The following is a 27,148-nucleotide window of genomic DNA, read 5'->3' as shown; positions in this document are numbered from 1 at the left end:
ATGTTCCTGAGATGCAAATAACCTGTTTCTGTTGAAAGCTATAATTAATCTGAATAGTTATTTAAACAGTATCAAAACCTTTTAACCACTGCGAGGCCAAACGTTTAAGGTGGTGAATTTGCTGTTCTGTGTGGAGGACGGTGCAGTTGACGAGGGTGCAGTCATCTGAGGTGCTTGTGTATGTGGGAGCTACACATTCTGTAGGCTAAAATGGCAGAAACTGCCTGCTGCTGTATAAAATCTTTTAACTACCATTTATTTTAGCATCATGGCATGTGCAAATTCCTGCTGCTCCGTTACGGGACCAGTTTCACAACTGGAGTAACAGTCTGTGGCTACAGCACTGCATCACAATGCAGCAAATGCATCCTCCACATTACCCAGACATGACAGCTGAAGCGGTTTCTAACCACGCAAGATGTCGGAAGTCATCAAAAATTCACATCAGATAATTGCAGTAGCTTGGGTCGGGGGGGAAAAGTATCATAGCATTTCTTGCCTACATGTTGTCTCTCCCCCTCTTAAATCTTAACTTGGTACAGTCCGTTAACAATAAAATACCCTTCTGTAACCTATAAACTGTTACTCCCATCAGTTTGTGCCTTGAGACTGAGGGCTGACTCCTCTGAATCCGTGTAGAGCGGAAGGATGGGGATGCCGTGGTCTGGGGGCTGCAAGGCGCCCCTTTTCCAGGGGCCTGCAGCCTCTTGTCTAAGTGGACTCTTTAGTGCTTCAGTCATGTCCACATTTGCGGGGTGTTCTCTTTTCCTTTTTCTTCTTTCTCTCCTCTCTTCTCTCTTCCTACCCCTCCTTTTCCTCCTCCACTTTGGCTGTTCAGAGTGGGAAAACTTAAGCACTGGTTCTAACAGCTCATCTCACATAGAAGGAATGGAAGAGCTGCAGTGACACACAGCAGCCACCGGTCTGGAACTCCTTGAATTTGAGAGCTGCAGGTAGGATTGCCGTGGCCTGTGTTTTGTAAAGAAGTGAAAATAGATGCACCTTGTAAATAGAGTGACAGCATGTTGTAGTTCCTCTGGAAGACAGCGTCTTGGTTTGATAGAAAAAGTACTTGATTCTCCTGAGAATTGCTCCGATTTGTGCCTTGTCATTCTAATATTTTGCTTTTTAAAAAAATCTGTTGGGTGGGGCAGAGAGGTGTTTGCTTAAAGATTTAAATGTTTATTTAGGATTTTTGCAGACTTCACCTTTAAGTGGGGACTCTCTTTAGGATTCTTTTAAAAAGATGCATGTGAACTGCAGTTCTTATTTGAGATAAAATATTAAAGTAGAATTTCTTTTCATTGCTAAAACCAGATCCTTCTTTGGGATTGTAGATGACTGTGTGTGTGTGTGTGTGTGTGTGTGTGTGTGTGTGTGTGTAGGATACCTTACCAAGAAATTCAGTCATTTATATTTTGTTACAGGAAAAAAGTACTATTAGAATTAGAAATACCTGGAATTATCTCCTAGAAAATGCTTTAGCATAAGGCTTTACGTGAAAAAGAAATAGTAATATCAAAGATGTGGATTCTTAAAGTTTCTTTTCTTTTAAAATTCATCCTCAGAAGAGTATGCTTAGAGTCCTTTAAATATAGTTCAGATTGTTTGGTGTAGAGAATGTGATTTGTGTAAGTGAAATGAAAACTTCCTAAGTCATGCAAGCATTATCCAGAGGGTAATAACATTGTAAATGTTGGCTATAACACTTTTAATGCCTTGAGTAATATCAGAGATAAAATGCTTTTAATTCCACATTAAAAAGCTTTCTTGTTGTATATGCATATTACAATGATGCATAGCTTTTTATCGCAGGAACGTATTTGTGTCCTGGGACCAGTAAGGTCTGGACTTCTTTCCTCAATGGGGACTTGGAAATTGCTCACCTAGTTGAGAGATTTAGCTGCTGGAGGTATGGGACTTTCTGTACTCTAACAATGGGAAGACTTGAGGAGCTGTCAAGTGGGGAACGGAGAAGGGCTGCTCAGGGAAGAATTCAGCTTGTCTGGGTGTTGGAGGTCTGGCTTTCCCCAAGACCAGGATTCCTTTAAAACTCTGACCCAGCGCAGCATTGCAAAGAATTGATTTCTGAGACAAGACAATGAGCTGTGGTTTGCATTTTGTAAAGATGGAGGAAACCTCTCACACTGACCCTGTAAGGGAGATGACTCAATTATCCATGCCCGGTACAGTTGCAAATTATTTTCCTTTGTCTGAAGTGGGTGGATGCCAGCGCCTTCATCAGCGCTCCTTAATTTAATGTATGGAAAATGCCTCAGCCTCCATTTTTAACAATTAGCTGTATCACGGTTGAGGTGAGCTGGGCTGTGAAGGCAGCTGCAGGGCCATTTCATTTACATTAGGTCTGTGCCACGAGAGCTTTGTTACTGTAAAACTCAGAAATGAATTTGCACACTGCATACAAGAGTTCTCTGGGAGGGTGGAGAACATTCCCTGGAAGAAAATGGAATCCTTTTGTCTACAGTAAGTATTTCTCATACTCATATAGCTGTGAGAGGTTGAAAAATTGCCTTTGGTTGAATGGGCAAAAAAGACTTTAAAATGAATGCTGCAGATGCTAAAGGTGTAACAAAGGTTCTTGGATACATTCTTTTATGAATGTGTTAGAAACCAAGTATGATATATATACTTGAAATATAGGTTTTATATATTTTTATATATGTGTTAAAATTTAAGATTTTAACACATGCTTTTAATTAACTATGCATTGTTAATTTAAGGTAATGAGAGGTATGAATTTATCACTAGTAAAGGTGAAAATGACACTTGAGAGAAAAAAATAAATCTAAATATGGTATATTTAAAAGAGTTCAGGCTTCTTTTCACTGTCTTTTACAGTCAGTTTATTTTCCATTCCTAAAGAAAATTGCTGGATTTTAGGTGGTTTTTGTTGCTGCTGTTGTTCATTTTTAAGAAAATATTTTCATGATCTGTAACAGCCGATTAAAATATACAAGAAAAAATGCTTTAACAAAACAAGATTTTGCCCTAAAGGATCAATAGATTGGGGCTTTCATTCACTAATGAGAATAATTTTTAGTGCCTTCTGTTTTAATTTCACTTCAAAGCTACTCTTGGAAAACTCTTGTTTGTAATTGTAAGCTTAGAAATCTTGATTTTTAAAATTAATTGAATTTGACTGGGCTAATTCCTTTGTTCCTTCATGCTATTACTTAGAGGAAACAAGTAGATTTTAACTTTGATTTGTGTGTTTATCTGGTTAAAGGTACTTAACCCTCAAGATTTATAGTAAGTGTATATTTACAGTAAACTGTACCATGACGAATTTGCTCAGAAGGCTGTGCTAGGAGTTGAATCTTCACAGAATGGTTATTGGAGAAGCCTTTTCACTTGATATCAGATTTATAAAACCAGCTGTTCTTCCAGGTCTGGGGGCACTAGCTGCTGTTCACCGCGTTCACTGAGTGCTGTTTTCTCATTACTAGATGCTCTTGAAACCAGAGAACAGGATTTTCACATCAGTCTTTCATTGACATCGAAGGCTCAGTTGTCTTGTTTAGAATCCTACAAAGATTCCATAAAGCTTGCGGAAATCTTATTTACACTTCCAGCATGAAAGCTTAGATCTCTGTATATTTTTTTAACCCCAAGAGGGACATTTAATATATTATTGTTTAGATACATGGTATATAGAGACATAAAATGCAATAGGAGCCTTCCTCTTCGATTTTGTAAGGCTTGCACTTGAAATAAAAGTGTGAGGGCAGCATATTAGAACTCCATTTTACTTGCAGCTTTGCGAGCATAAAATGTTTGGTTGGATGGCATGAGAGGTGTCAGCCTGCCTTTGACATTTCTACATAAAACTTGGTCGGAGAGTCTGGTCAGATTTTCTTTCTCTGGTTTATGGAAGCAGGTGCTCAGGGAGACAGCAGAGGCCCTGGTGCGTCTCCATTTCTTTGCCTCCACCGTGGGCTGCTCACGTTGGGCTGCTGGGAAGAGGCTCTCCTTTCTGGCACTTGGAGGGGTTTCCCAAATAGCTTGACTAAGCTCATTGGTTTTTCTCATCACATTTTAGCCTGGCTGGTAGTAAAGAGTCGGGGGCTGGCTCTTTTTGCTACAAAAATAAAAAAATGTATTCAGAGCAAACCTTTGAATGCTCTGGCAGTGAGTGGCATCATGTAGATAAGCAAGCATGCCTGCCGGCCCGCTAGGACGCATCGTGGTGGCACTAAGATGGCAGTGAGGAGGAAAGGAAATGGCGGCACCAGGAGCCCTGTGACAGCGGTGACCGCACGTGAGTTATCCTCCTTCAGTCCAGTTTGAAGTCACCCTCTTAACACTGTCTTGCCAATTTGCAGCAGCTACTTTTTATTCTGTTAGAAGACAGAAATTTTGAGATGTTCCTGAAGTAAAGATTTGATTAGCATTTATATCTAGATAGCTTCCGATGAATGCTTTTAAGAAATTGTTGGCAAATATGAGTAAAACAAAATTTCACACAGATATTTTATATCAGCACTTCAGCAATCCATTGCTTTGTGCTTCCTCGTTCTTTTTTAAAATGTAGAAACTTACTCCTTCCAGTGTAAGATGGATATTCAGAAAACAGAAGACAGGATGCTGCTCCTTTGTGCAAGATGAAACTGGCATTCCTATGTTTGGTTCTGATTTTCATTCTCATTCTTTGTGGGTTTGGTAATTCTATATATAAAACATATGTCTGCTGCTTTCAGAACCACAGTTTATTGTATTTCTTTTGTGGTTCAAGGTACCATTATTTGGAAGTGAACTATAGCTGTAGCGTTAGTGACCGGGCTCATTTCTTACCCGCTCCCACCTGACATGGAGGTGGACTTTCTGGAGCTGGCCTGAGAGTTTGTGTAGTACAGTCAGCTCATCTGACAGTTAGGTGAAGCAAGACTTACTGTAGTTAAACAACCTTTCTCATGGTCACAAATCTGGAAAAACAGTCAGTTTTGCCCTAAACCCAGGCCTCCTGACTCGTGGTCTGTGCTGTGCCTCTGTCTGAGTTTGACTCCAAAAAGGACTCATTGAGCTGTGTATGGAGTCTTCCGGAACCTGTGTGGTAGTAGATGATAGCATTTATAAATTTATCACTTATAAACAAACATTAAAAAAAAAAAGATATACTGCCCAGCTGATTTGGCTCAGTGGATAGAGTGTTGGCCTGTGGACTGAAGGGTCCTGGGTTTGATTCCAGTTAAGGGCATTTATCTGGGTTGCAGGCTCCCCGTCCTGGTCGGGGGCATGCAGGAGGCAACTAATAGATGTGTCTCACATTGGCGTTTCTCTCTGTCTCACCCTTTCCCTTCTACTCCTCTAAAAATCAATGAAAAAAAAAAATCCTAAGATGAGGATTAGAATAAATAAATAAATAAATAAACCTGCAAGGTCAAGATTTTAGGTCCATTGTGTTAGCTGGACGTGACGGGCGAAAGTCTCCTGGGAGGGGCATGGGCGTGCATTCATCTGTTCTGAGCAGGGATGGAGTGGCATCCTGATGTGCCCTTTAACGCTAGGTGTGCGGGGCGCCACAGCGCAGGGGTGGGCTGGGTGAAAGGCCTTGGCTCCCTTCAGGTGCCGGCAGTTTGTATTTGAAAAATGGCCTCGCCCTCTCTCCTCCTGTTGCTTGTGTTTGTCACTCCAGCTAAGCAGTGTGTTGAGTTTTCTGTGCCCGCGGTGACATTGGTGGGTGGCTCATCCTGCAGCGTGACAGGGGAAAGTGAGCTCTGACAGGGGGAAGTCAGAACGCTGTCAGACTTAATGAAGGTTTTGGAGAGAGTGTGAAATCCCAAGTACTGTTCCCAGAGGAGTACCGTGACAAATTCCATTTAAAACAGTGGGAAGCTATAAAAGAGAAGGACTCTTGTTTGCTTTTCCTGTTTGTTTTACCGGTCTCCAGACAAATACATTAAAAAAAAGAATTTCCGAACTAGAAGAAGCTGCAGGAAAACCAGAGCGCCCTTTGCTGTGCCAGCCATGATGCTCAGTGCTCCAGTCCCAGCAGCAGACGCTGTGCTGCATCACGGGAGGAGCTGTGATTTTCGACTGCAACGTCCATGGCTGACACCGGGTACCAGCAGGGAGTTAATGTGGCACGTGGTGCCCAAGCGTTGTCTCGACTAATAGTGCTCCTTGTGCTTGCTAAATAGAGCTGGGGCTTAATCCTGAGCTCTGTAGGAACCAGCCTGGCAAAAACAGCTTAGCTCCCACCTGACTGGCTGGGAGACACACCCGCTCCTGTCTGCCCTTCTGACAGCCCCGCACCTTGCTTTGGTTTCCTGATCCCAAAGGGAAAGGACTCTATATCTGACACAGCGCAGGACCCGTGGGTTTGTCTGTTTAAAAAAGAATACCGGTTTGGCTCAATGGATAGAGTGTCGGCTTGGGGACTGAAAGGTCCCGGGTTCGATTCTGGTCAAGGGCATGTACCTTGGTTGCGGGCATATCCCCAGTAGGGGGTGTGCAAGAGACAGCTGATCGATGGCTCTCTCTCATCGATGTTTCTAACTCTCTCTATCTCTCTCTCTTCCTCTCTGTACAAAATCAATAAAATATATTTAAAAAAAAAGAACACAGGGCTGCTTTAGTGAGTTGTCCTAGAGTGGGTCTGGGGGGCAGAGGAGGGGATGTTGGTCACAATAAAGACCATCATTGATGCATCTCCATTTCTTTTGTATTTGCAATGCAGTTTTAGCACCCAGCGTTCTTTGCATGTGGACTAATCCATCTTCAAGATGGAAATCCGTTCCTCAAAGACATATCAGAGCATTTTTTATTGTCCCTTAATGTACCCTCTTTCACTTTCCACCTCTCAGAGAGGCTCTGTGGCATTGACGTTTTTTAGATCCGTGCGTGCCTTTGGGTGAGGAGAGTTCTGCTGCTGCTCTTTGGACCCGAGCATGCTTTGGCACCCTGCAGGTCCATTTGCAAAGCCAGATTGGAAAGTTTTCTCTTCAGAGTCTTCCCTGATCTGTGTCCCCCAAAATTAGCCCTAGCAAGTATGTTAGCTTGGGGGGGGGGGGGGGAGAGTGGCAGGGAGAAGATGAAATGCTTGGAGTTGCTTAACCAGTGACTGAGCTGGATGGATTGCCGTTCTTTCCTGGATGGCCAGAGATGGATAGCAGATAACAGGAATGCCTTGGGCCCCCTACAAGGGGCAGAAATGGCTGCAGCAGTAGCACAAGAGACTTAAATGGCCCTCCCAGGGATGCAGCCCTAGCCTGGTGCCTTGTTGTAGAGATAAGAAGAGGCACCTTGTAGTTATGTGCCCACATTTTGCTGACAATGTGGGCACATAACTACTATTTTATATATATATATCGAACCCGGGACCTTTCAGTCCCCTGCGCCCCTTCCTCCTGTACCACAGGAATGGCTAGCTCCATTCTCGGGTGACTTTCCCTTCTGGTCATTCTTGACCCAATGCTGAAAATCTTGGAAAGTTAGTGTGTGGTTTTTTTTGTTTGTTTTGTTTTTTTGCTATAAGACCCCCCCTCCCTCCTTCCCTCCTTCCTTCCCTTCCTTTTCTTCCATTTTTTGTTGGGATGGGGAGGATAATAGGGAGGGGTTCACAAAAGGCAGACTCACATGAATGGCTTTCTCAACGGGTGGCTTTTTCTAGAAGGCTCAGGTGAGGGGGAATCGTATCATGGCTATACTGGCATGCCTTTGAAGGGATCAGGTGTGCCAGTATACTTCAGTCAGAATGCTGGTTCTGGAGGAGGCACTTCTCCGAGCCGTGTGTTCCTGGGTGTAGAATTTTCTTGCACACTTTGGGTTTTCTTCATTCTGAGAATTTGTAGACCATCCTGTAAACCAATTTGAGTTATGGAGAGCAAGTGATTCATTCTGCCTTAATGAACCAAAATCCATCACATAGGTGTGTGACCCTTTGTTTAGCCCAGGAGCAGAAGCCATTACCAAATGGGTCCCTGCAGCTTGGCAGGGACAGATGGCCTGGTGCCCCTGCAGCATCGTGTTACAGAGTCAAGGTCTGCCACCTGTGGCTCCGGAGCTGCCTGCGGGCCTGCAGGGTCTGCTGCCACCTGCTGCGTGACAGCAGCCAGGCTTTTGCGTAAGGGCACAGAGAAGTCCTGCAGCGGCATTAAAAATGGATTACAGTTGGCGATGCCAGCTCTGCCCGCTTAGCGCTGTCTTCTGCCCCTGTGAACAAATTATTTAAAATATTATTTATTATTATTTTTTATATTTTTTGCAGAAAACAAGCGGTGGGACTTACTCTAAATATCTGGGTGGTAGAATAAAGCCTTGATTTGCTATTCAGTCTGTATTTCTTGCAAAAAGAGATTCATTCTCTCGTGGGCCTTTAAAAAAAATTTTATATATATATATATATATATATATATATATATATATATATATATATATATATATATTTCAGAGAGAAAGGGAGAGGTGAGAAAGATAGAAACATCAATGATGAGAGATTCATTGATCAGCTGCCTCCTGCACACTCCCCCTCCCCCCCCCCCCGGGATTGAGCCTGCAAACCAGGCATGTACCCTTGACGGGAATTGAACCTGGGGCCCTCCAGGCTGCAGGTGGACGCTCTATCCACTGAGCCAAATAGGCTAGGGCTCTCATGGGCTTTTTAAGCTGACATCTTATGTATTCTTATTTTATTATATTAAATATTGGTCTAAGATAATAACCAAAGGTGCTATAAACAATGTAAAATTTTCCCAAATCCTGAAAATGCCCTGGTTTTAAATTTTCTTCATCTTTTGGGTTTTATCAACAATGGACATCTCTTCTCTGAGAAATTCCAGGAGGCGCTCTCTGGCTCTCTGCGGGCGCCACAAAGGGAGCTAATGACAAGAGTCCACACCATCTGATAAGCCCCGGGCTCCCAGGACCACACGGCTCCTGTGAGCTCCCCTGAGAACAGTACCTTGCTTTGTCCTTCCTCACTTTCTCCTTAAGGAACAGTTTTACCTCCGTAAAAATGTCACCCAAGAATAGGCTGCAGAAGAGGCCATTCTTTCAGAAATTGGGAAGGAGGTTGGGAGAGGGTAAGGGAGTAGGCATTTTCCTGAGAAGGAGCTGAAGCAAAATGATGGCTATCGCTCACTCTGCCTTTAGGGAAATGGGACATTTCTCCACTCACCACCTGAAGAGCTAATGAATACTTACAGTGCACATTGGGGTTCTTGTTTCATCTGGGAGCAGACCCTCTTCATTATTCTGTTTGTTTTTTAAAAGTTTTTTGTTGTTTTTTTCTTTGCTTATTTTTCACTCCATCTCATTGCTGTCCTAGCTATTGCTGGTATCTCGGCAAGGTTATTTTGAACCACAATGACCATTTTCTGCTGCTACTGCTTTCAGTTGTTAATATTATTTGATTTGGAATGTTGGTTACGGGTGTCTTATTTTGTGTATAATGTATGTGTTAAATGAGAGAGGTGAGAGAGGATACGAGACTTTTATTGCTCCCACCATGTGCTTTTATCTTATGTCAGATTCCTTCTGGCTCAAAGGCTGGCCTGCTGTGGGCGCCTCACTTTCAGTTTTGACAGAGTGGATTGCCATTTGGTCTCTTGAAGAGGAAGAGGCATGGAATGGCCTTTTGGTTTTTTTGAGAGCCATGTAAACTGTGACTTTTGCCTTGTGGGGCCATCTTAGACTCATTATTTTTTATTTATTTATTTTTTAGACTCACTTTATCTTTTTCCATTTTATTTTGTAATACTGATCAGGAAATGTGTGTTCTTCCATTCAAACCATCTATGTAACTAACAAATCACTTATTTGTAGTAGGCGGGAAACAGACATGTGAACGAATCTGTGTCGGTTTTATTGCTGCGTTACTTTCCTCACTGAAGTATATCCTGAAGTTTTTCTCACAGAGACCCATATACTTTACAGTTCTCGCTTTTGGAAAGCAAAAGAGAATTTGGCCATTTGACAAAAACAAACATTCTTTTGCTCATTCTCTTTTTCTGCAGTAGGCATTAGCTGCCACTTGTCTTCTGGAACCCAAAGTCGGCAAGACGATGAAAACGGTGCATTTTCATGCCCATCTTTCTCAACTTGAACTATGTTTTGCCAATTTGGCGGCCAGGTCCCTGTGTATGTGCTCTGGTTTATTGATAGGCACACATTTGATAGGCAAATCAACTTACCTTGTGGTTACATTCTGGGTTGTTCTCAGCCGTATACCTTCCAATGCAGTCCAGTCCTCTGTTACAGATGGAAACGTAACTGAGGGTATTGCTTGGGCAGATGTATGGTGTTTATTGTTCCATGGCAATAAATATTAATATTTTGAAATGCTACAGAGTTGACATTTAGAGCAGTAATTGCATCTCTTTTCCTGTGACCCAAAGTAAGAAATACATTTTATGCAATAACCCACTTCATACATACACATAAGTACATGTAATTGAAAGAAAAGTTCCACAACACAGTATTTACCTGTACCAAATATCTCTGTAGTATTCTATTCCGTTTAAAAAATTGCTGATTGATTTCGTGATCCAATTCTGGGTCCTGACCCACTTTTTGAACAGTACCGTTGTAAAGAAATGCCAAAAACTTTACTATGTGAAGTAGGAGGACGAAAGGAATAAATAAATAATACAAGCATTACATGTACTTAAATTGCAGGCCTGCAGCTGGACGTGGACTGTTCCTCATTGAGTAGGTCTACAGTAGAAGGCGTGGGTGGGAGCCTGTGAGCAGTTAAAACGTGCTTGTTGGCAAGAAGCGGGGACGTTAGTGATGAGGAGCTCTGAGGGCCACAGGCAGACCACTGGCATCTCCGCACGGAAGGATGGGCCTTCTCTGTGACCGGGGTCTTCACTGGGGCCGGGATCCCCACCCAGAGAGAGAAGGCACCTCCCTTCCTGACTAGCTCATCTCTCCAGAAAACTCATTTATGATAAGTTGTGAAAGTGTCTATCTGGGATGAGAGGTTCTCACAGGACAGTTGGAAGGAAAGGAAACAGGTGGAAAAGGGAAGTTGAGGAAGAGACCCGTGGGAAGCATGGGCTGAGGCAGGTATTTTTCTGCCCAACTTTTTAATTCAATTTATTTTTCTTGTCCTTGTAAAGAAACAGATGGCCACTAGATGGTGCACAGATCCAGCGGTATTTGACTATAAATTTTAAGGTTCTTTTCAAAAGATAGCCACCAAAAATGTTTTTGTTTTTTCTTTAATAAAATGTGAGTTGTAGCTATGTTAGTATTCATTTTAGAAAGGAATAAAGGATGAAAAATTCAAATTCTCTCTCTCTTGTGGGCTGTTTGTACTGTAGAGAAAGCCTAATTGTTGAGGTACATAATGGTAATGAATATTTTAAGGAAGAAAATAATCTGCCCAGAGCAATATCTTTTCTTCTCCTTTTTCTTTCTTAACTATGACTTAAAATATAATTTCTTAAAAAAACTTTTAGAATTTTCTTACAGTATGTTGCTTTAAGACAGATGTGCCTATTGCTTTGCATTTGTGTTTTAATGGTGTGTATGTGTATGTGGGTTATATGTAGACATGGGTTCAGTCAAAAGAATGGGATAGGCTGGTAGTTGATTGGGAAGAGCAGAGGAAGCCCAGTGAGGCGGTGGGCAGTTGGCATAGACCCTACCACCCCAACCAAAAAGAATAAAATAAGACCAGACCTAATCAGGTAGTGGTTTTCACCCTCCTGGCACCCTCCCCCGATGTGATAGGTGCTTCCCATAGCAGCAGCCGCCATGATAAGGTGCATCAAAGCACAGTCTGCATCTGCTCTTTGTCCAGGATCAGCATTCAGTGACAGTGGTTCCATAGCTTTGTTTAGCAACCGTGACACTAAAGCTGAAGACCCCTCAGGAAAGGAAATTCATATGAAGAGTTTGTTGACTTGATGTAGTCATGTGTTGTGAAGGATATAAACAAAGTCCTTCTTTATTCTTCATTAAAATCCTTCCCATCGCTTTTGTCTGGCTCCCCTGCGAAGGCCAGAAGCATGGCCACAAGCTGCCCACTTCTGCATGGACAAACGGGGTCCTAGTGTATGTGCTCTGGTTTATTGATAAAATCGCAATGTAAGCAAGTGACCGTGCCCATATTAAACCAAACAGGGCTGTCTCCTCCTCACGCCACCTGTATTAAACAAGTAGCGGATGTCATCAGGCTTGAAATAGGGAGCGCATGTGGCAAAACCCCAGAGCAATGGTGAAGAAATGAATTTTCAGGTATCCCAGCCATTGACAAACAAGTGAAAACATCCAGGCAAGTAGATAGTGAGGCTTCCTCAATGTTAGGAAGAAATGGAAGAATTAATTGAAAGCAACAGAGAAATAAACATAAATAATAAATAAATGTTCTAGGCATGAAATAAATGGCCTTTTCATTAGAAAGAAAGGTAGGTAGGTAGGTAGGTAGGTAGATAGATATCTAGATATCTAGATAAGGAACATTAGAGGCACTGTGGCTGGCTGCGGAGCCAAAACTATGTCTATATCTACCTTGTTTCCCCGAAAATAAGACCTAGCGCATGGAAAGATAAGACATCCCCTGAAAATAAGACCTAGCGCAACTTTGGGAGACAAATTAATATAAGACACTATCTTATTTTCAAGGAAGCAGGGTATAACATGAGCCATTTAAGACTTGAAGGACGCTCCTGACTGTTTAAAGGGCATGAGACTTTACACTACTGTATCTTGGGGACTTTACCTTCTGACAACCATCATGTGCTCCCAGAATGAAAGAAACTAGGAAATGTCTACTAAAAAAATCTGCTTGGATATTTTTTGAGTTGAGAGAATCTTTTGAGGGTTAAGGTGAGCATGATGGACGATATCCATAATGGTACTTTTTCTCCCTTACAGTGTACTCTTGGTGTTTGGAAGGTTAATTTGAACCTAAGTTGTGTCATTTCTTTCCCTTTCCTAGGGCTTCCTAAAGAATGAGAAGGACAATGCCCTGCTGTCGGCCATTGAGGAGTCCCGGAAGAGGGTAAGAAGTGAGCCTAAGTGTAAATGCACAGCTTGGTGAGGGCGGCCTTGGGTACCGGGAGCAGGTTCTGGAAGCTGGAGCTTGTGCCCAAGGCCCAGCACTCCTCCCGAGACAGTGAGCTCACCAGAAGGAGTTCTGCAGAAACTGTTTTGCAGGAAAACATTATGCCTGTACTTCCATGTGTATTTAGTGACCGAAATGCATCTGAAACACTGGACTATCGATTAACTTAATTATTAAATTAACCTTAAAATGTAAGGGCCAGACAATTCTTTGGTTTCATTGTTATAAGAAAAAGTAGTATTTTGGTTTTGACCAAATCAGCAGTTCAAAGAGGCAATTATGATCATTGATAATTTCCCTCAATTTCCTTTCCTTTTATCACCCAAGTTGACTTTCTATGCTACCTTTTATTTTTATTATTATTTATATTATAGTTGACATATTTTGCTAATTTCAGGTATATAACATGGCGATTCAACATTTATATCCCTTATAATATAATCACCACAATAAATCTAGTAACTGGTCTCATTGATAGTTATTACAGTAATATTGACTATTTTCCCCATGCTGTACATTACATTCCTATGACTTTTTTAAAAAATGTATTTTTATTGATTTCAGAGAGGGAAGAGAGAGGGAGAGATAGAAACATCAATGATGAGAGAGGATCATTGATTGCTGCCTCCTGCACACCCCCTATTGGGAATCGAGCCCACAACCCAGCACGTGCCCTTGGCTGGAGTTGAACCCCAGGATCCTTTAGTCTGCAGGCCACTAATGCTCTATCCACTGAGCCAAACTGGCCAGCACCTATGACTTTTTTTATTTCTTTATTTTTAATAACTGAAGGTTTGTATCCTGTTATCTGTATCTATGAGTCTGTTTCTGTTTTGTTTTATTTGTTCATTTGTTTTGTTTTCTTAAATTCCACATATAAGTGCAATCACATGATATTTCTACATCTGTCTGACTTATTTTACTTCGTGTAAATACCCTCTGGGTCCATCCATATTGTTGTAAATTGCAAGATCTCATTGTGCTTTTATTTTTTTATTGATTTTTAAAAAGAGAGGAAGGGAAGAGAGAGAAAGATGAAAGAGAAACATCAAAGAGAGAGAAAGAGATGAGAGAGATACATCAATCAGTTGTCTCCTGTGTGCACCCTAGCTTGGGATTGAACCTAGAAGCTAGGTAACCGTATGTGCCCTGATTGGGAATCGAACCCATGTCCTTCTGGCGCTCCAACCAACTGAGCCACACTGGTCAGGGCAAGATCTCATTCTTTATTTTCTTTTTTTAAGATCTTATTCTTTTTTTTTCTTTTTTTTTTTAATATATTTTATTTATTTTGTACAGAGAGGAATGTTGAGAGATAGAGAGTTAGAAACATCGATGAGAGCCGAGACCGGTTTGGCTCAATGGATAGAGCGTTGGCTTGGGGACTGAGGGGACCCAGGTTCGATTCCGGTCAAGGGCATGTACCTTGGCTGCGGGCATATCCCCAGTAAGGGGTGTGCAAGAGGCAGCTGATCGATGACTCTCTCATCGATGTTTCTTGCTCTCTGTCTCTTTCCCTTCCTCTCTGTACAAAATCAATAAAATATATTAAAAAAGAAAAAAAGAAAAAAAGAAACATCGATGAGAGAGTCATCGATCAGCTGCCTCTTGCACACCCCCTACTGGGGATATGCCCGCAACCAAGGTACATGCCCTTGACCGGAATCGAACCCGGGACCCTTCAGTCCCCAAGCCGACGCTCTATCCATTGAGCCAAACCGGTCTCGGCGAGATCTTATTCTTTATGCTGCCTTCTACATTAATGATTTCTCCAAGCTCTTGAAAAAAACAAAACAAATTAGCTTGATCCTTGAAAGAGAGTAAATAAGTCAGCCAGGACAGCCATTACAAGTGCAGCAATATTTTGCAATAAGCATTCCCTCAAGATACTCAAAGGTCGCTTATTTTACTCACATGTGTGTTATCTCTACTTGTTTCTGACAAGGATTAAAAGATAAAACCTTTCCAAAATTTCCCATTATTGAGTAAGCTATTTTCAGGCCACCCAGAGTCTTGGGGAGGGAGGAGGAAGATTATCCATCATGCGGAGTAGATTCTAAAAGCGCAGTGTGTCTCCCAGCAGCGTTGTGTCTGCAAAGGCGCGTAGGGGTGAGAGAGAACTTAGTTTCGCGGTTTACTTATGTAATCCTTATATCAAGCAAAACACATCTCTGTCTTATTTATGTAAGAAGGAATAAAGTGAAAAAAAGCTGCTTCTCAGAGTGCTTTATTAAAATGTTCCATGCAGGTAGAAGTGTCTCAGGGGGGTTGCTGTGAGATAGGGCAGCAGGGGCTTGCTAGCTCTAATTTATAAGAAAATGTTCCAAAGGACTGACATGTTTAATTATCAGTAAAATGCCCTAAAATTTTATTAATTATATTTTTGGCAACAGTACTTATTCCTAGAAATATCTAGAAAAACTCACTTGATTTGGATTTGGAAATATTTTTGAAAAATGTGTTTTTTGTTCACACTTTGAGTGAGCAACCGACTTTGATTCTCCTGCTGTAAAGGACTAATAAAATTAGGACTGTCCAATGCTACCGAGCCTTATTAATCCACTTACCCTGCGGAATGCGCTTCTAGAATTGGCAGTCTCTGAACATGGTGTCATACTGAGACTAAATGTGCAGCCAGCTAAAACATTTAAGTGACATACCACAGTGCAAAATGCTTGCATATGTGTTTGCGAGGGAGACGTCCCGCTGTTGGGAGCCAGCCTCAGGAAGACCTCTCCCCTGGCCAGACACTGGGAAACTGCCACAAAGCAGGAGTCATTTTCCAAACAATGGCTGAGCGGCTTCCTGGCGTTTTGGTGGTAATTTCATGTTGGAATAACATGCCAATGTCCTGCTTCAATGCCAAGAAAACAAGCTACGGAACCACAAATGTGTCCTATCTTTTTCCATTTGGTGCATCCCAGCAAAAACAGAACAACATTATCAGAACATATGTAGAGTGTCTAAAAGCCAGCAACAGCTCAATAATAAGCGGGTGTGAAGTCAAGACATATTGCCCTCTTCCCTTTATGAAAAAGGGGTTTGAGAGCTCCCCACCTGTTCTCACTTCAGTTGCCCAGTCCTCTCCCTGCCTTCCTTTCTTATCTGTATTCAAAGAGCTTATTTCCACACATAACTGCATCCACATTTTCTATGGTTATTCGGTCTTCTTTTAATTTTAGACCTTTTATGCCCTCCCTGCTCATTCCTCCTTTTTCCCTTGGGGTTCTTTCCTTTTTGTTCCTATTCCCTGCACCCACCTTGCCTCCAGCCCCCCCTGTCCTCTTGTGGTTTTTAGTTGAGTAGCACTGTTGATTTCTCATGAGCTCCCCTAGTTGACATTCTTCTTTGCACCTAATCCATCACGTGGATCTAAAGGGAACAGGCTGGAATAGGGCAGATGGGTGGCTGATCATTCCTGATTAGCCCGCAAATTGGATGTTCCATTTTCTCTAATGTAATTAAGATAAGCTGGGGCGGCATGGTCAAGGGAAGAGAATTTTAATGTCGGGCCATTCATTTTTATTTGCAGCTTCTTATCACACTAATGATGAATGGAACCACAGGGCTGTTTATTCAGGTTGTGGGGTTGTTTCTAAATGAGAAGCTGGCACCCCTCTCAGATCTGTCCGAGGATTTGGTCCCAGAAAGCTGCCAGTTTGCAGAGTACATCCTGTATTCAAGGCCCAAGAGTTCTGGCACACAGGAGGGCAGCCTGGTTAATCCCCATGGTGGTCACTCTGTCCCTTACATGATGCTGGAAGTCTGCTTCCCCCATCCTCATCAGCAGGATCTCTGGATGGCGTATTGTCTGTTTTCTTCCTTTCCTACTCTGCCATTCTTGTCTTTTGTGTGTCCTGGGTTAGTGTCACAGCTTTGAGCGTGCCTCGCTGGCTGTTGCGAGCTTGGAAAGCTTTGCCCCGCCTCCTTATTTCTACACACCCTGGTCCTCGTGCCTCCTGGCCCTCCATTGTCCCTCCTGAGAGCGGCTCAAGGCTGAGGAGGAGGTTGGTCTGACCACTAAATAGGAAAAATTTTAGAAGAAATTGAAATTTACTTGTACACTATTTCTGGATATCTTTCTGTTCTAACATACTTCTCTCTATTCAAAATATAGAGCTTTCACATATAAGTTCATTCGTGTACCAAGAGAAAAAGATTTTTCTTTAACTACTTTTTCAGCCAGGCTAACTAACTGGCTGGAGTGGTCCATTCCTCCTGACTCTCTGGGGAAAAAAAACCACAACTAGGTGGGACACTGTTTTTGAAGTTTGTGAGAGTCATTTCTCCTTGTGTCTCAGAATGCATATTTAAAAAGCGATCCATTGCTGGATCAAGCTTGCAAGATGTGCCAGCCTTCTTCCTAGTCATTTTTGTGCGCCTCTGGTGTGCTTCTTTTTCACATTTTAATAAATATTGGTCCATAGTCAGACATCCCATTTGTGGGAAGAGTATATGTAATTTTTCTGACAGTTTTCCAAAGTATATGGTTATTATCAGTATAAATTATCTGCATTGCCAAAATTAAAGCAGGCATCACTGATGCTCGTTCCCTCGGTGCAGCCTAATTGGATGCCAATCTGATTGTAATCATGTTGTAGGTGAAATGGCTTTTTGAAAAGTGGGATTAAGTTGATAGAAACTTGCCAAAGCCGGTTTGGCTCAGTGGATAGAGCTTTGGCCTGTGGACTGAAGGATCCCGGATTCGATTCTAGTCAAGGGTATATACCTTGTTTGCAGGCACATCCCCAGTGGGGGATGTGCAGAGGGCGGCTGATCGATATTTCTCTCTTGTTGATGTTTCTAACCATCTATCTCTCTCCCTGCCTCTCTGTGAAAAATAGATAAAATATATTTTTTAAAAAAGTTGATAGAAACTTGCTTTGCCAATTAAAGAATAATAGGCTAAGAATGGTCATGATTCAGTACATCTCTATAAGTTGCTTATTTTCCTCCTCAGAGGTTGTATTTTGTCTTCTTTCCCTCCCTCTTTTCCTTCCTTTCTTCTCTCTTCTGTTCCCTCTTTTTTTTCCTTCTGGGTGCCTTTGTTTTGGTAACAACTGCAGTGTCAGCAGCAGACAGGAGTGAGGTGTGCCAGACATTTCAGTGGTGACTTGGAGTAGGCGGGTAGGAAACCTCACCATAGAAGGCTCTGTTTTTCTTTTACTGGTTTGCTTCCTCCTATGAAAATGTGACTTTCTTTAAAAAAATGAAGACACTTTTGTTTTTCCTGTTTTCTTATCTTAGATGCTTATTAAATCTTAGCATTGATTTTACAATATAATCCATCATTATTTTATGTACTGCAGAGAAAATAAACTGACATGCTGTCAGTTGTAATATGTAGCCTAATTTCAGAGGTTTTAAAAATATACAGGGTGAGGCAGAAGTTGGTTTATAGTTGTGGGTCTGTGAAACAGAGTTTATTCTTGTATTATTATTTACTGTATATTATATTATTTTCCACTCTACATTTGTCTTAATAAGCACATGAAAAGATGTTCAGCATCATTAATCATCAGGGAAATGCAAATTAAAACTATGAGATATTACCTAACACCCATTTAGGGTGGCTACTATAAAAACAACAAGACAATAGTAAGTATTGACAAAGATGTAAGGAAATTAGAACTTTGTGCACTATTGATAGGATTGTGAAACAGTACAGCCTTGACGGAAACAATCCCTCAAAAAAATTAAAACAGAATTACCATGTGATCCAGCATTTCCACTCTGGGTATATATACCCCAGAGAACTGAAAGCAAGAACTTGAGATAATTGTATACCCATGTTCATAGCAGCATTATTCATAATAACCCAAAGGTAGAAATAAGCGATTCAAGTCCATATGAATAGATAAGTGGATAAACATTATGGTATATACATACAATGGAATATTATTATTTGTCCTGAAAAAGGAAAGGAATTCTGACACATGCTATAACATGGATGAATCTTAAAGACATTATGCTGAATGAAATAAGTCAGTCACAAAAAGGCAAATATTGTATGATTCCACTTCTGAGGGGTAGCTAGAATAGTCAGAGTCATAGAGACAGAAAGTAGAATGGTGGTTGCCAGGGGCTAGGGAGAAGAAGAAATAGGAAGTTATGGTTTACTGGGTGCAGAATTTCAGTTTTACAAGATGAAAAGAGTTCTGGAGATGGATGTGGTGATGGTTGCACAGAACTGTGTAGGCACTCGGTACATTGACTATACTAAAAAATGGTTAGGGTGGTAAATTTTGTTATGTGTATTTTATCACAATTAAAAATTTTTAATGTGTTAGATTTGATAAAATGGTATATTGCAAACTCACATCAGTGAACTCTTTAAGGGTAGTTTTTAAAGTTAATTGCTTTATCTCTACTTATGGACAGATAGTAGATTGGGGGGGGGGCGCTTAATGGAAACCATATTCTTTGCTTTTTTCATTTGGGCTGCCTCTCCCTGCTTGTCTCTGACAGACATTTGGCATGGCTGAAGAGTACCATCGAGAGTCAATGCTGGTCGAGTGGGAGCAAGTGAAACAGCGAATTCTCCACACACTGCTGGCATCAGGAGAAGATGCCCTGGACTTTACTCAAGAAAGTGAGGTAGGTTGGGCCCAGAAGATGAAACACTGTTAATAAAAACGGGAGGTAGCTCTGCTGGTGTGGCTCAGTGGTAGAGCATTGACTCATGAACCAGGAAGTCATGGTTCGATTTACAGTCAGCGTACATGCCTGGGTTGTGGGCTCAATCCCAGTGGGGCGCATGTAGGAAGCAGCTGATCCATGATTCTCTCTCATCATTAATTGCATCTCTCTCTTTCTCCCTCTCCCCTCCCTTCCTTTCTCTGAAATCAATAAAAGCATATTAATAAATAAACGAATAATTATCATCTGCTGAAGACCTCAAATATGCATCATAGCCTCAAGCTATTTGCGGCTACATGTTAGGATCAGTAGGAAGAATGTCATGCTTGATTAGTGATGTCTGCCCTGTGCTGGGACACTGGCTTGATTAGTGATGTCTGCCCTGTGCTGGGACACTGTGGCTTGATTAGTGATGTCTGCCCTGTGCTGGGACACTGTGGCTTGATTAGTGATGTCTGCCCTGTGCTGGGACACCGTGGCTTGCCACACATTTGCCTCTCTGGTGTGGGGAGAGCACAGCCCTGGGTTCAAATTCTAGTTTTACCACTGACCTTGTCCAAATTATTTAACCAAGTTATTTAACCCTGCAGACCTTCAGTGTCTTCACTGGTGAAATGTGGTTATTGGGCAGATTAGTGATAACCTGACCCATAATGGCCGCTCCATCCTATATTTTGTAAAAAGCAGTTTCAGATAATTTAGAGGTGCAGATTAAAAATTATAATGTTATGAAAATTATAGTGTTAGACATTTCAAATATTTTTATCAATGCTTTTCGATAAGTTATTTTTCCCAAAGTTGTTTTATGGTTAGTTAGCGTACTTCTCCCATAATAGCTAGGATAGTTGGGGCTCAGAGAGATGTGTAATATGCTGGTGAGACACAGGATTGTCTCCTTCTAGACCATGTTCGGTTGAAGTCTGCTTCAAGGGTGGGTAGCTTGGCAGTTTGTCATGCCTGCAGGATAACTTCACACATCCCATATCTATAGATTTATTCCTGATTTAAAAACCAGTTTTTCTACTAAGTTAGCTCCCAAATAAAAAGGTGCTAAAGTAATTTGTCTTAGAAAATTACTCCTTAAGGCTCTGTTCACATATCTTAGACTCAAAGACGTCAAGACTCCAATCAGAGTCTTGGGAAGGAAGAACTAATGTCCAAAGCCCTTGATCAACCTAATATTTCTTTCTCAATTTCCTGTGAGTCCGGGCAGATAAATAGAATAGCTCATGGCTTTATAAACTTCATTTTTTAAAATGGTGTTAATAGGTTGTGGTCTGTATTGGGATTTGGAAGTAATTATAAGCTGTTAATGAGATGTTCTTTCTTGATTATTCTTTAAAAATAGACTAGTCTATTTAGCAGACTCTCCCTTCCCTGACCTTGGGAAGGGAGTTACCAGCATTTGCTGTTCTCTGTGACACCTAGCAGAGTGGGTGGGTTGGCTGTAAAAGCCAGTGAATGGTGTGGTGGCTTTCTCCCCAGGTTATTCAGAAAATTGCCGCTTTATGAACCCCTGTGGGTTTATTGTTTGTTGTTGTTGTTTTGAACTTTTTTCCTAAAGTATTGTACAACGTGTTCAGAAAAGCCCACATCCTAAGAATACAACTCAGTGAATGATCACAAATGGAACACACCCAGATTAGAAACAGGACATTACCAGCACCCAAGAGTCCTCCTCGTTTATATGCCTTTTCAGTTACTACCCCCACTGCCCCCAGCAGGGGGACCACTGCTGTGACTTCTAACATCACAGATTAATTGAGGCCCGGTGCACGAAAATGGTGCACAGGTAGAGTCCATAGGCCTGGCCAGGTGATCAGGGCTGATCAGAGCCTTCACTCCACACCTCCCCCTGGTGGTCAGCACATATAGTGAGCGATTGGTCTCCTGGCCAAACTTCCACGGGGAAAATCTGCATATTAGGCGCATATATATATAGAGAGAGAGAGGGGGGGGAGAGGAAGAGGGAGGAGGGGAGAGAGAGATTTTGCCTATTTTTGAACTTTATGTAAATGAAGTCATACAATATGTACTCCTGTTTCTGCTTAACATTCTGTATATCATTGTAGGCCATTCATTCTCACGGCTGAACAGTGTAACTGCAATCTGTGTATCCATTCTGGCGTTGATGGACATTTGGATAGTTCCCAGTTTGGGGCTTTTATAAATAGCGCTGTTGTGAACATTTTGTCCTTTTAAATTTAACCATTCTGGTGGATATGTGGAACCATGTGTTTTTACAGGCTTTTTCCACATAATTTTCTCCAAAGGAATGGAAAGGTAATAGCATCTTCACTTGGGCAGCACTTTCTTTACCCTCTTATAGGAAACCACATAGTGTGGAGCCAGAGACGGCATTTGAAATCCAGGTTCTCTCTTGAAGAGCTGGAAGGAACGTGGGGCTTGTATAAAGCCCTAGACCAGTGCTGGCACAGAGCACACAGCACATCCTAGCGGCAGTTTTGGTGACTGTTATAATTTGGTGAGCTCTACAACGTTTATTTTATTTTAATCATTTTAATAGGACCTGCTTTTTTTTTTTTTTTTTAAGTATTTATTATCAGGGAAATGGTTGTTGGAATCCACAGAGTCATTAGTTAGGAAGGAAACTTCCAGTCATTTTGAGCTGACCTTACATTTGGAGGAAAGTGTTCACATTTGGGTAATGTAATATAGAGAGAGGCTTGAGGCTTTTTTTTTTTTTTTTTTTAAAGCAAAAATGAGCTAGGATATGGTGGTTCCTGAAAAATTTCCCCCGAAGCCATCTGATAATAGAAGAGCAGTGACACATTGCTCATGTCTGTTGCTGGCAAGTTCCAGTAAGGGAAATGGTGCTTCAGTGGCATACATTCAGTTTGGGAAGTTAATCTCCTTAGGACATCATTGAAGAAAGAGGTCTGCTTTTTAAAGGAAGGTAGAGATTGGAAGATTGTTATTAACTTTTCAAGTTGGGCTGAATAAGAAGGATATACTTTGCAGCAAGAAAGAGGCTCCTGGCAAAGAGTCCTTGTACCCTACCTGGTCCTTCCTGCCTCTAGTCCATGTGGCGCGGCTGACATGACAGCACAGGGGGCATGAGCAGTGTTGGGAATTGATGTATTGAGCCAGCTTTAAAAACAGCACTCACAGGTAAATCATCTAACCTCAGTAAGGGAATTAGACATAGTCAGTGGATGGTCCTTAATATATGGTCTGGAATATGTCTTAGCCTAGCCACTAAAATGCTCAGTAGAGAAACCAGTTGTAGCTTAATATAATAGTTATAGATAATGAAGGTCACATTCCACACAGTGATGTGTGAACCGCATAAATGGCCATAGTGTCTGATTTTGATAACTGACTTAGTGCCGTATTTCATCAATTCCAAGAAAGATATGTGTATCTTTCCCACATTTTAACATTTCTGAAACCAGGATGTCTTAAATTCAGTGTTGAGTTGCACTAGTAGTACTGGTTTCTGTGTTCAGATTTCATAGCCAGCGTTGTCAATTCATCACTTTGGCCCCATTGAGCTCACATAAAGCCAATTCCCTTTCTTCGGTAGTATCCCCATGCTTCCTCTTTATTCTGCACTTGTTTTCCTAGGAGTGTTAGTTCCCATGCTTTTCTCCCCGACTAGAATGTGGCCTCCTTGGGAAGAGTTTGATTCATCCCTGGATACACTCTGAACAAAAGTGTAAAAGTTTGTAATTCCCTCCTGCCACTCCAGCCACACCTCACCTGTTCTGGGGTGCTCTCTTAGAATGACTCTTTTGGGAACACCATCTGCTCTGAAAGGACCCGCATCATGGCTGTGCTCCCACAAGTGGCTGTTTCTCCACATTTCTCTAGACTCCTGGGCGAGCCCCTTCTCTGGCCCTGCCTTCCATCTTCCCTCCCTGTCTTTCTGATCTCTGGTTCCTGCTCCTGTCACCCCCACTGTGTTCACTCTGGGCCCGGAGAGAGAAACCCATAAGTATGAGGAGTTTGCAGTGACATTCCAACAGCGTATACTGGTTTCCCAGCCTCAAGCAGCCCCTGGCTTTGAAATTCCAACAAGCATTTGCTGGTTCCTCGGCTCAGGAATGTGCACGTACACATCCTGTGGACGGATAATTGACTCTATGTGTGGTGACATAGAGGCTGGGCCAAGGACACATGAAGGAAAGGTGCTTTTGAAAACAAGAGCATTAAGCAACATTAATTTAAATGGAAATCTGAAGCCTGAAAACCAACTACTTTTTAAATGGATAATTTTAAAAATTAGGTTTTGAGTACTGGAGAATGTTTCTCAAGGCTATTTGTGTGTATTTAGCTGAAACAGCTGTGTCCTTGCACAAATATTTTAGTACTGCTCCCCTGCCATCCCCCGCCTCATTCCTCCCCAGGTCGCTGGGATTAACAGGCATGGAGATCTCTTCTTTAAAAAGACTTGCTGTTCCAGAACGGTGGTCTTACCGAACAGCCCTCCGCTCCGTTACTGCGAACACTCACAATTAGTCCAGATGTCGAAAACGAGCTGCTGGGCTTCTGTTCATACAGGAATGTGCTTTTTATAAAAAGACCAGATGAGAATTTCCAGCCAGCTCAAAGGAAAACATTTTAAGTTATGTTTCGGTAGTGTCCCTATCTGTCTATTGTTCAATGTGGAGTTTATTTCTGTTTTTATTTTTTGTTTAAAATGAGAACAGCTAGCATTTATTGGCTGCGTGTTGGACACTATGCTGAGCTCTTTCTACTTACTCTTCACAACAGATGTTGTGAATACTGCTTTTCTCTCCACTGAATCTTCACAGACCTGTGAGTGCATCTCAGCCCCGCTCCTGTTTTATAGCTAAAAAGAGCAGTATACTCCATCCAGGTCACACCAGCGAGTGGTGGAGCCAGCATTTCTAACCACTCTTGCCGTTCAATGGCTGTCCTTGGAAAGTTGTGCCTAGCTGCCCTGGCCGGCAGTGTGGTGCTGACTTCGGATGCAAACCATGGTTCCACTGTTCCTATAGGAGTGCCCTTGGGAAGTTGCTTTCTGTGTGCTTTGGTGTCTCCATGTGTAAAACTGATACGGTGAAGGCACATATCTCATAGGGTTGCGGAGTGAATACATGGACATTAAGACAGTGCTTAGCACTTAGTAGGCATTCAGGAGACAGCCAATTGATATTTCTCATAGATGTTTCTCTCTCTCTCTTTCTTCCTTTCTCTCAAATAAAAACATTTTAAAAAGACAGGCATGTGTTTATATAATTTTTGTTTGTTTATATGACTGAATGCTGTTCTTAACCAGTTCTGGATGTGTATTCGTCTCCAGCCAAGTTACATCAGCGATGTGGGACCCCCTGGTCGGAGCTCTCTGGACAGCATCGAGATGGCCTATGCCCGGCAGGTGAGCACTCTCTCTAGGAAGATGGAGTCCAGGGAAAATGTGGGCCCCCTGGGGAGTAAAAGAGAGCAGAGACTTCATGTGAAAGTCAAACCCTGAGGCCTCATTCAGAGGACTGTTAATATTTTACCGTCTAGGCCACTGGAGAATTCTATCAAATTGGCTAATTGACTGACTCCGATTTGGTTTAGGGAAATTGAACTCTGCCTCCATATGGCCAAGGCATCTCATTTTGCACTTGGCAGTAGCCCATGCACAGTAAAGCCTTGGGTAACTGCACTGCTTAGCAAATGGAGTTCTCTATTAACTGGATTACCTGGGAGGCTGGTGGTATTATGGGAAGTCCCTCTTCACCCTGTGCTGAGAAATTTTCTAAATGCTTTTCTGCTTCATAAGCATCGTGTACTCACCACTTTCTAATGTTGTCGTGGGCAAGCTCACACTATTGTGGGACCATGGTCCAGTTGTGTATCATGACCATGTCATCGTATGGGTGTGGATTGAGGTAACTTTGCGGGTGTGGGGAGCACGGGGATTCACTGGACTGAAAAGGCCCTGAGGACACTATGTACCTGGAACTGACATTTTAAATATATATTTTTATTGATTTTCAATGGGAAGGGGGAGAGAGAGAAACATCAATGATGAGAGAGAATCATTGATTGGCTGCCTCCTGCACGCCCCCTACAGGGAGGTGGGTGAGGAGGGGTTCAAGCCTACAATCCAGGCATGTGCCCTTGACCAGAATTGAACCGGGGACACTTCAGTCTGCAGGCTGATGCTTTATCCACTGAGCCAAATCTGCCAGGGCTGGAACTGACTTTTTGAATAAAGCAGTGCTGGCCACCTGTATGTTTTATTCCAAATTGCTGCTTCCTCGCACAGAGTATCAAAAAGGGGAAATTGTTTCCTGAATCCAGGGTGGCAGACTTCCATCCCTCTTACACCCTTTGGTGAGAAGAGCTCTAAATAGTTTTTTTTAAGTCTCAGTATACCGTGGCCACTTCTAACCCGGCAGCCAAAGCCAGCCCCTCCTTCCACATCCCTCAGCTTTTACTACTCATTTCTTTTTTCCGCTCCAGTTTTGAGACCCCTCCCCGCTACATCTACATCCTTTAAAGTTCACCTTCATTGGCAGACTCCTTCCAATGCCCCAGCCACCACCGGAGTTCAGGCCTAACAAGTAAGCTTCTGAAGAGAGAAGCTGAGTCTTCTGTATCTGTGAAGACGGGGGTTCGGAGAACTCACATTCCCAGCCCTGAGTACACCACAGTGTTAGGTGGGGAGTGGATCTTTCCATCCCAGATTGAACATAGTACCTTGCAAAGCGGGGAGGGCCCCTTTGCTCATCGAGTGAATCCACACCACCTTCCAGGTTAAAACCCATTTTAAGCCTTTGCAGAGCCCCCAGAGGCTACGTGGTGGCACCCCCGTTTGTGGCAGAGGGAAGTAGGTGCGGTGGGTTCCCGGTTTTCTAACATCACTGCCTTGTTCCATTCCTGGTAGAGCAAGGACCTCAGATGTAAAGACTAGAGCTTGCTAGTTTTCACAATCATTATTTTAGTTCTTTTAAAATGTAATTCATAGTAATAGTGGTTTCTCCATACCTTAAAGATCGCATAATTCCTTTTCCTTGGGAACATTTGCTAAGGAGAAAGGGCACTCCAAACAGCTGCTCTTCTGACCTGGGGAGGGCTGCGGTCACACCTCCCCACTCAGTCCCCGAGCCCTGGGCCTGACCATTCCGTCCCTTTGCTGAAAGATTACCAAACTCTGCCTCGGGTTCTTAGGGAGCAGCTGCGGGTCCTGCCATCGTCCGCCTCTCCCTGTGGTCCTTGCCCCCTGGGGCTCAGGGTCTGCTGGCAGAGGCACGGAACGGCCTGCGGTGCGCCCCCAGGAGCACCCTGCTCCCAGTTCTCAGGTGTCTGGAAGGGTGGGGGAGCAGTTAGCTCTTTGTGCAGATGCTGTTGCTCAATCACACACCTGGGAAGAGGGCTGTGGCCTTGCCCACTGGACAGGGCGGACAGCAGAAGGACAGGCAGGCCAGAACTTGGCTGACTGTGGGGCAGGAGCTGGCTTAAGCACGGTTTCAAGAGGCTTTAAAAAGAAGACGA

The 27,148-nt window shown here is 42.6% G+C and overlaps 1 protein-coding gene across 3 annotated transcripts in view; it reads left to right on the top strand.

Moving 5' to 3' along the window:
- The window catches only part of NUP93 (nucleoporin 93), a 77,141-nt gene that overhangs the window by 35,413 nt on the left and 14,580 nt on the right, over positions 1-27,148 (top strand). The window contains exons 5-8 of one of the 3 annotated variants that reach the window (XM_045582843.1): positions 12,908-12,970; positions 16,566-16,739; positions 19,502-19,630; positions 24,963-25,037. In XM_045582843.1, coding sequence (XP_045438799.1) covers positions 12,908-12,970; positions 16,566-16,739; positions 19,502-19,630; positions 24,963-25,037 — 441 coding nt within the window. Of the gene's footprint in view, positions 1-12,907; positions 12,971-16,565; positions 16,740-19,501; positions 19,631-24,938; positions 25,038-27,148 lie in introns of all 3 variants that reach the window. The other 2 variants (XM_045582844.1, XM_036440367.2) reach the window with 2 other exon arrangements.

Source organism: Pipistrellus kuhlii, unplaced genomic scaffold, assembly GCF_014108245.1.
Source record: "Pipistrellus kuhlii isolate mPipKuh1 unplaced genomic scaffold, mPipKuh1.p scaffold_m20_p_17, whole genome shotgun sequence".
Classification (NCBI taxonomy): Eukaryota; Metazoa; Chordata; class Mammalia; order Chiroptera; family Vespertilionidae; genus Pipistrellus; species Pipistrellus kuhlii.
The sequence above is the reverse complement of the archived record's forward strand: the minus strand, read 5'-3'. Positions and strand labels throughout refer to the sequence as shown.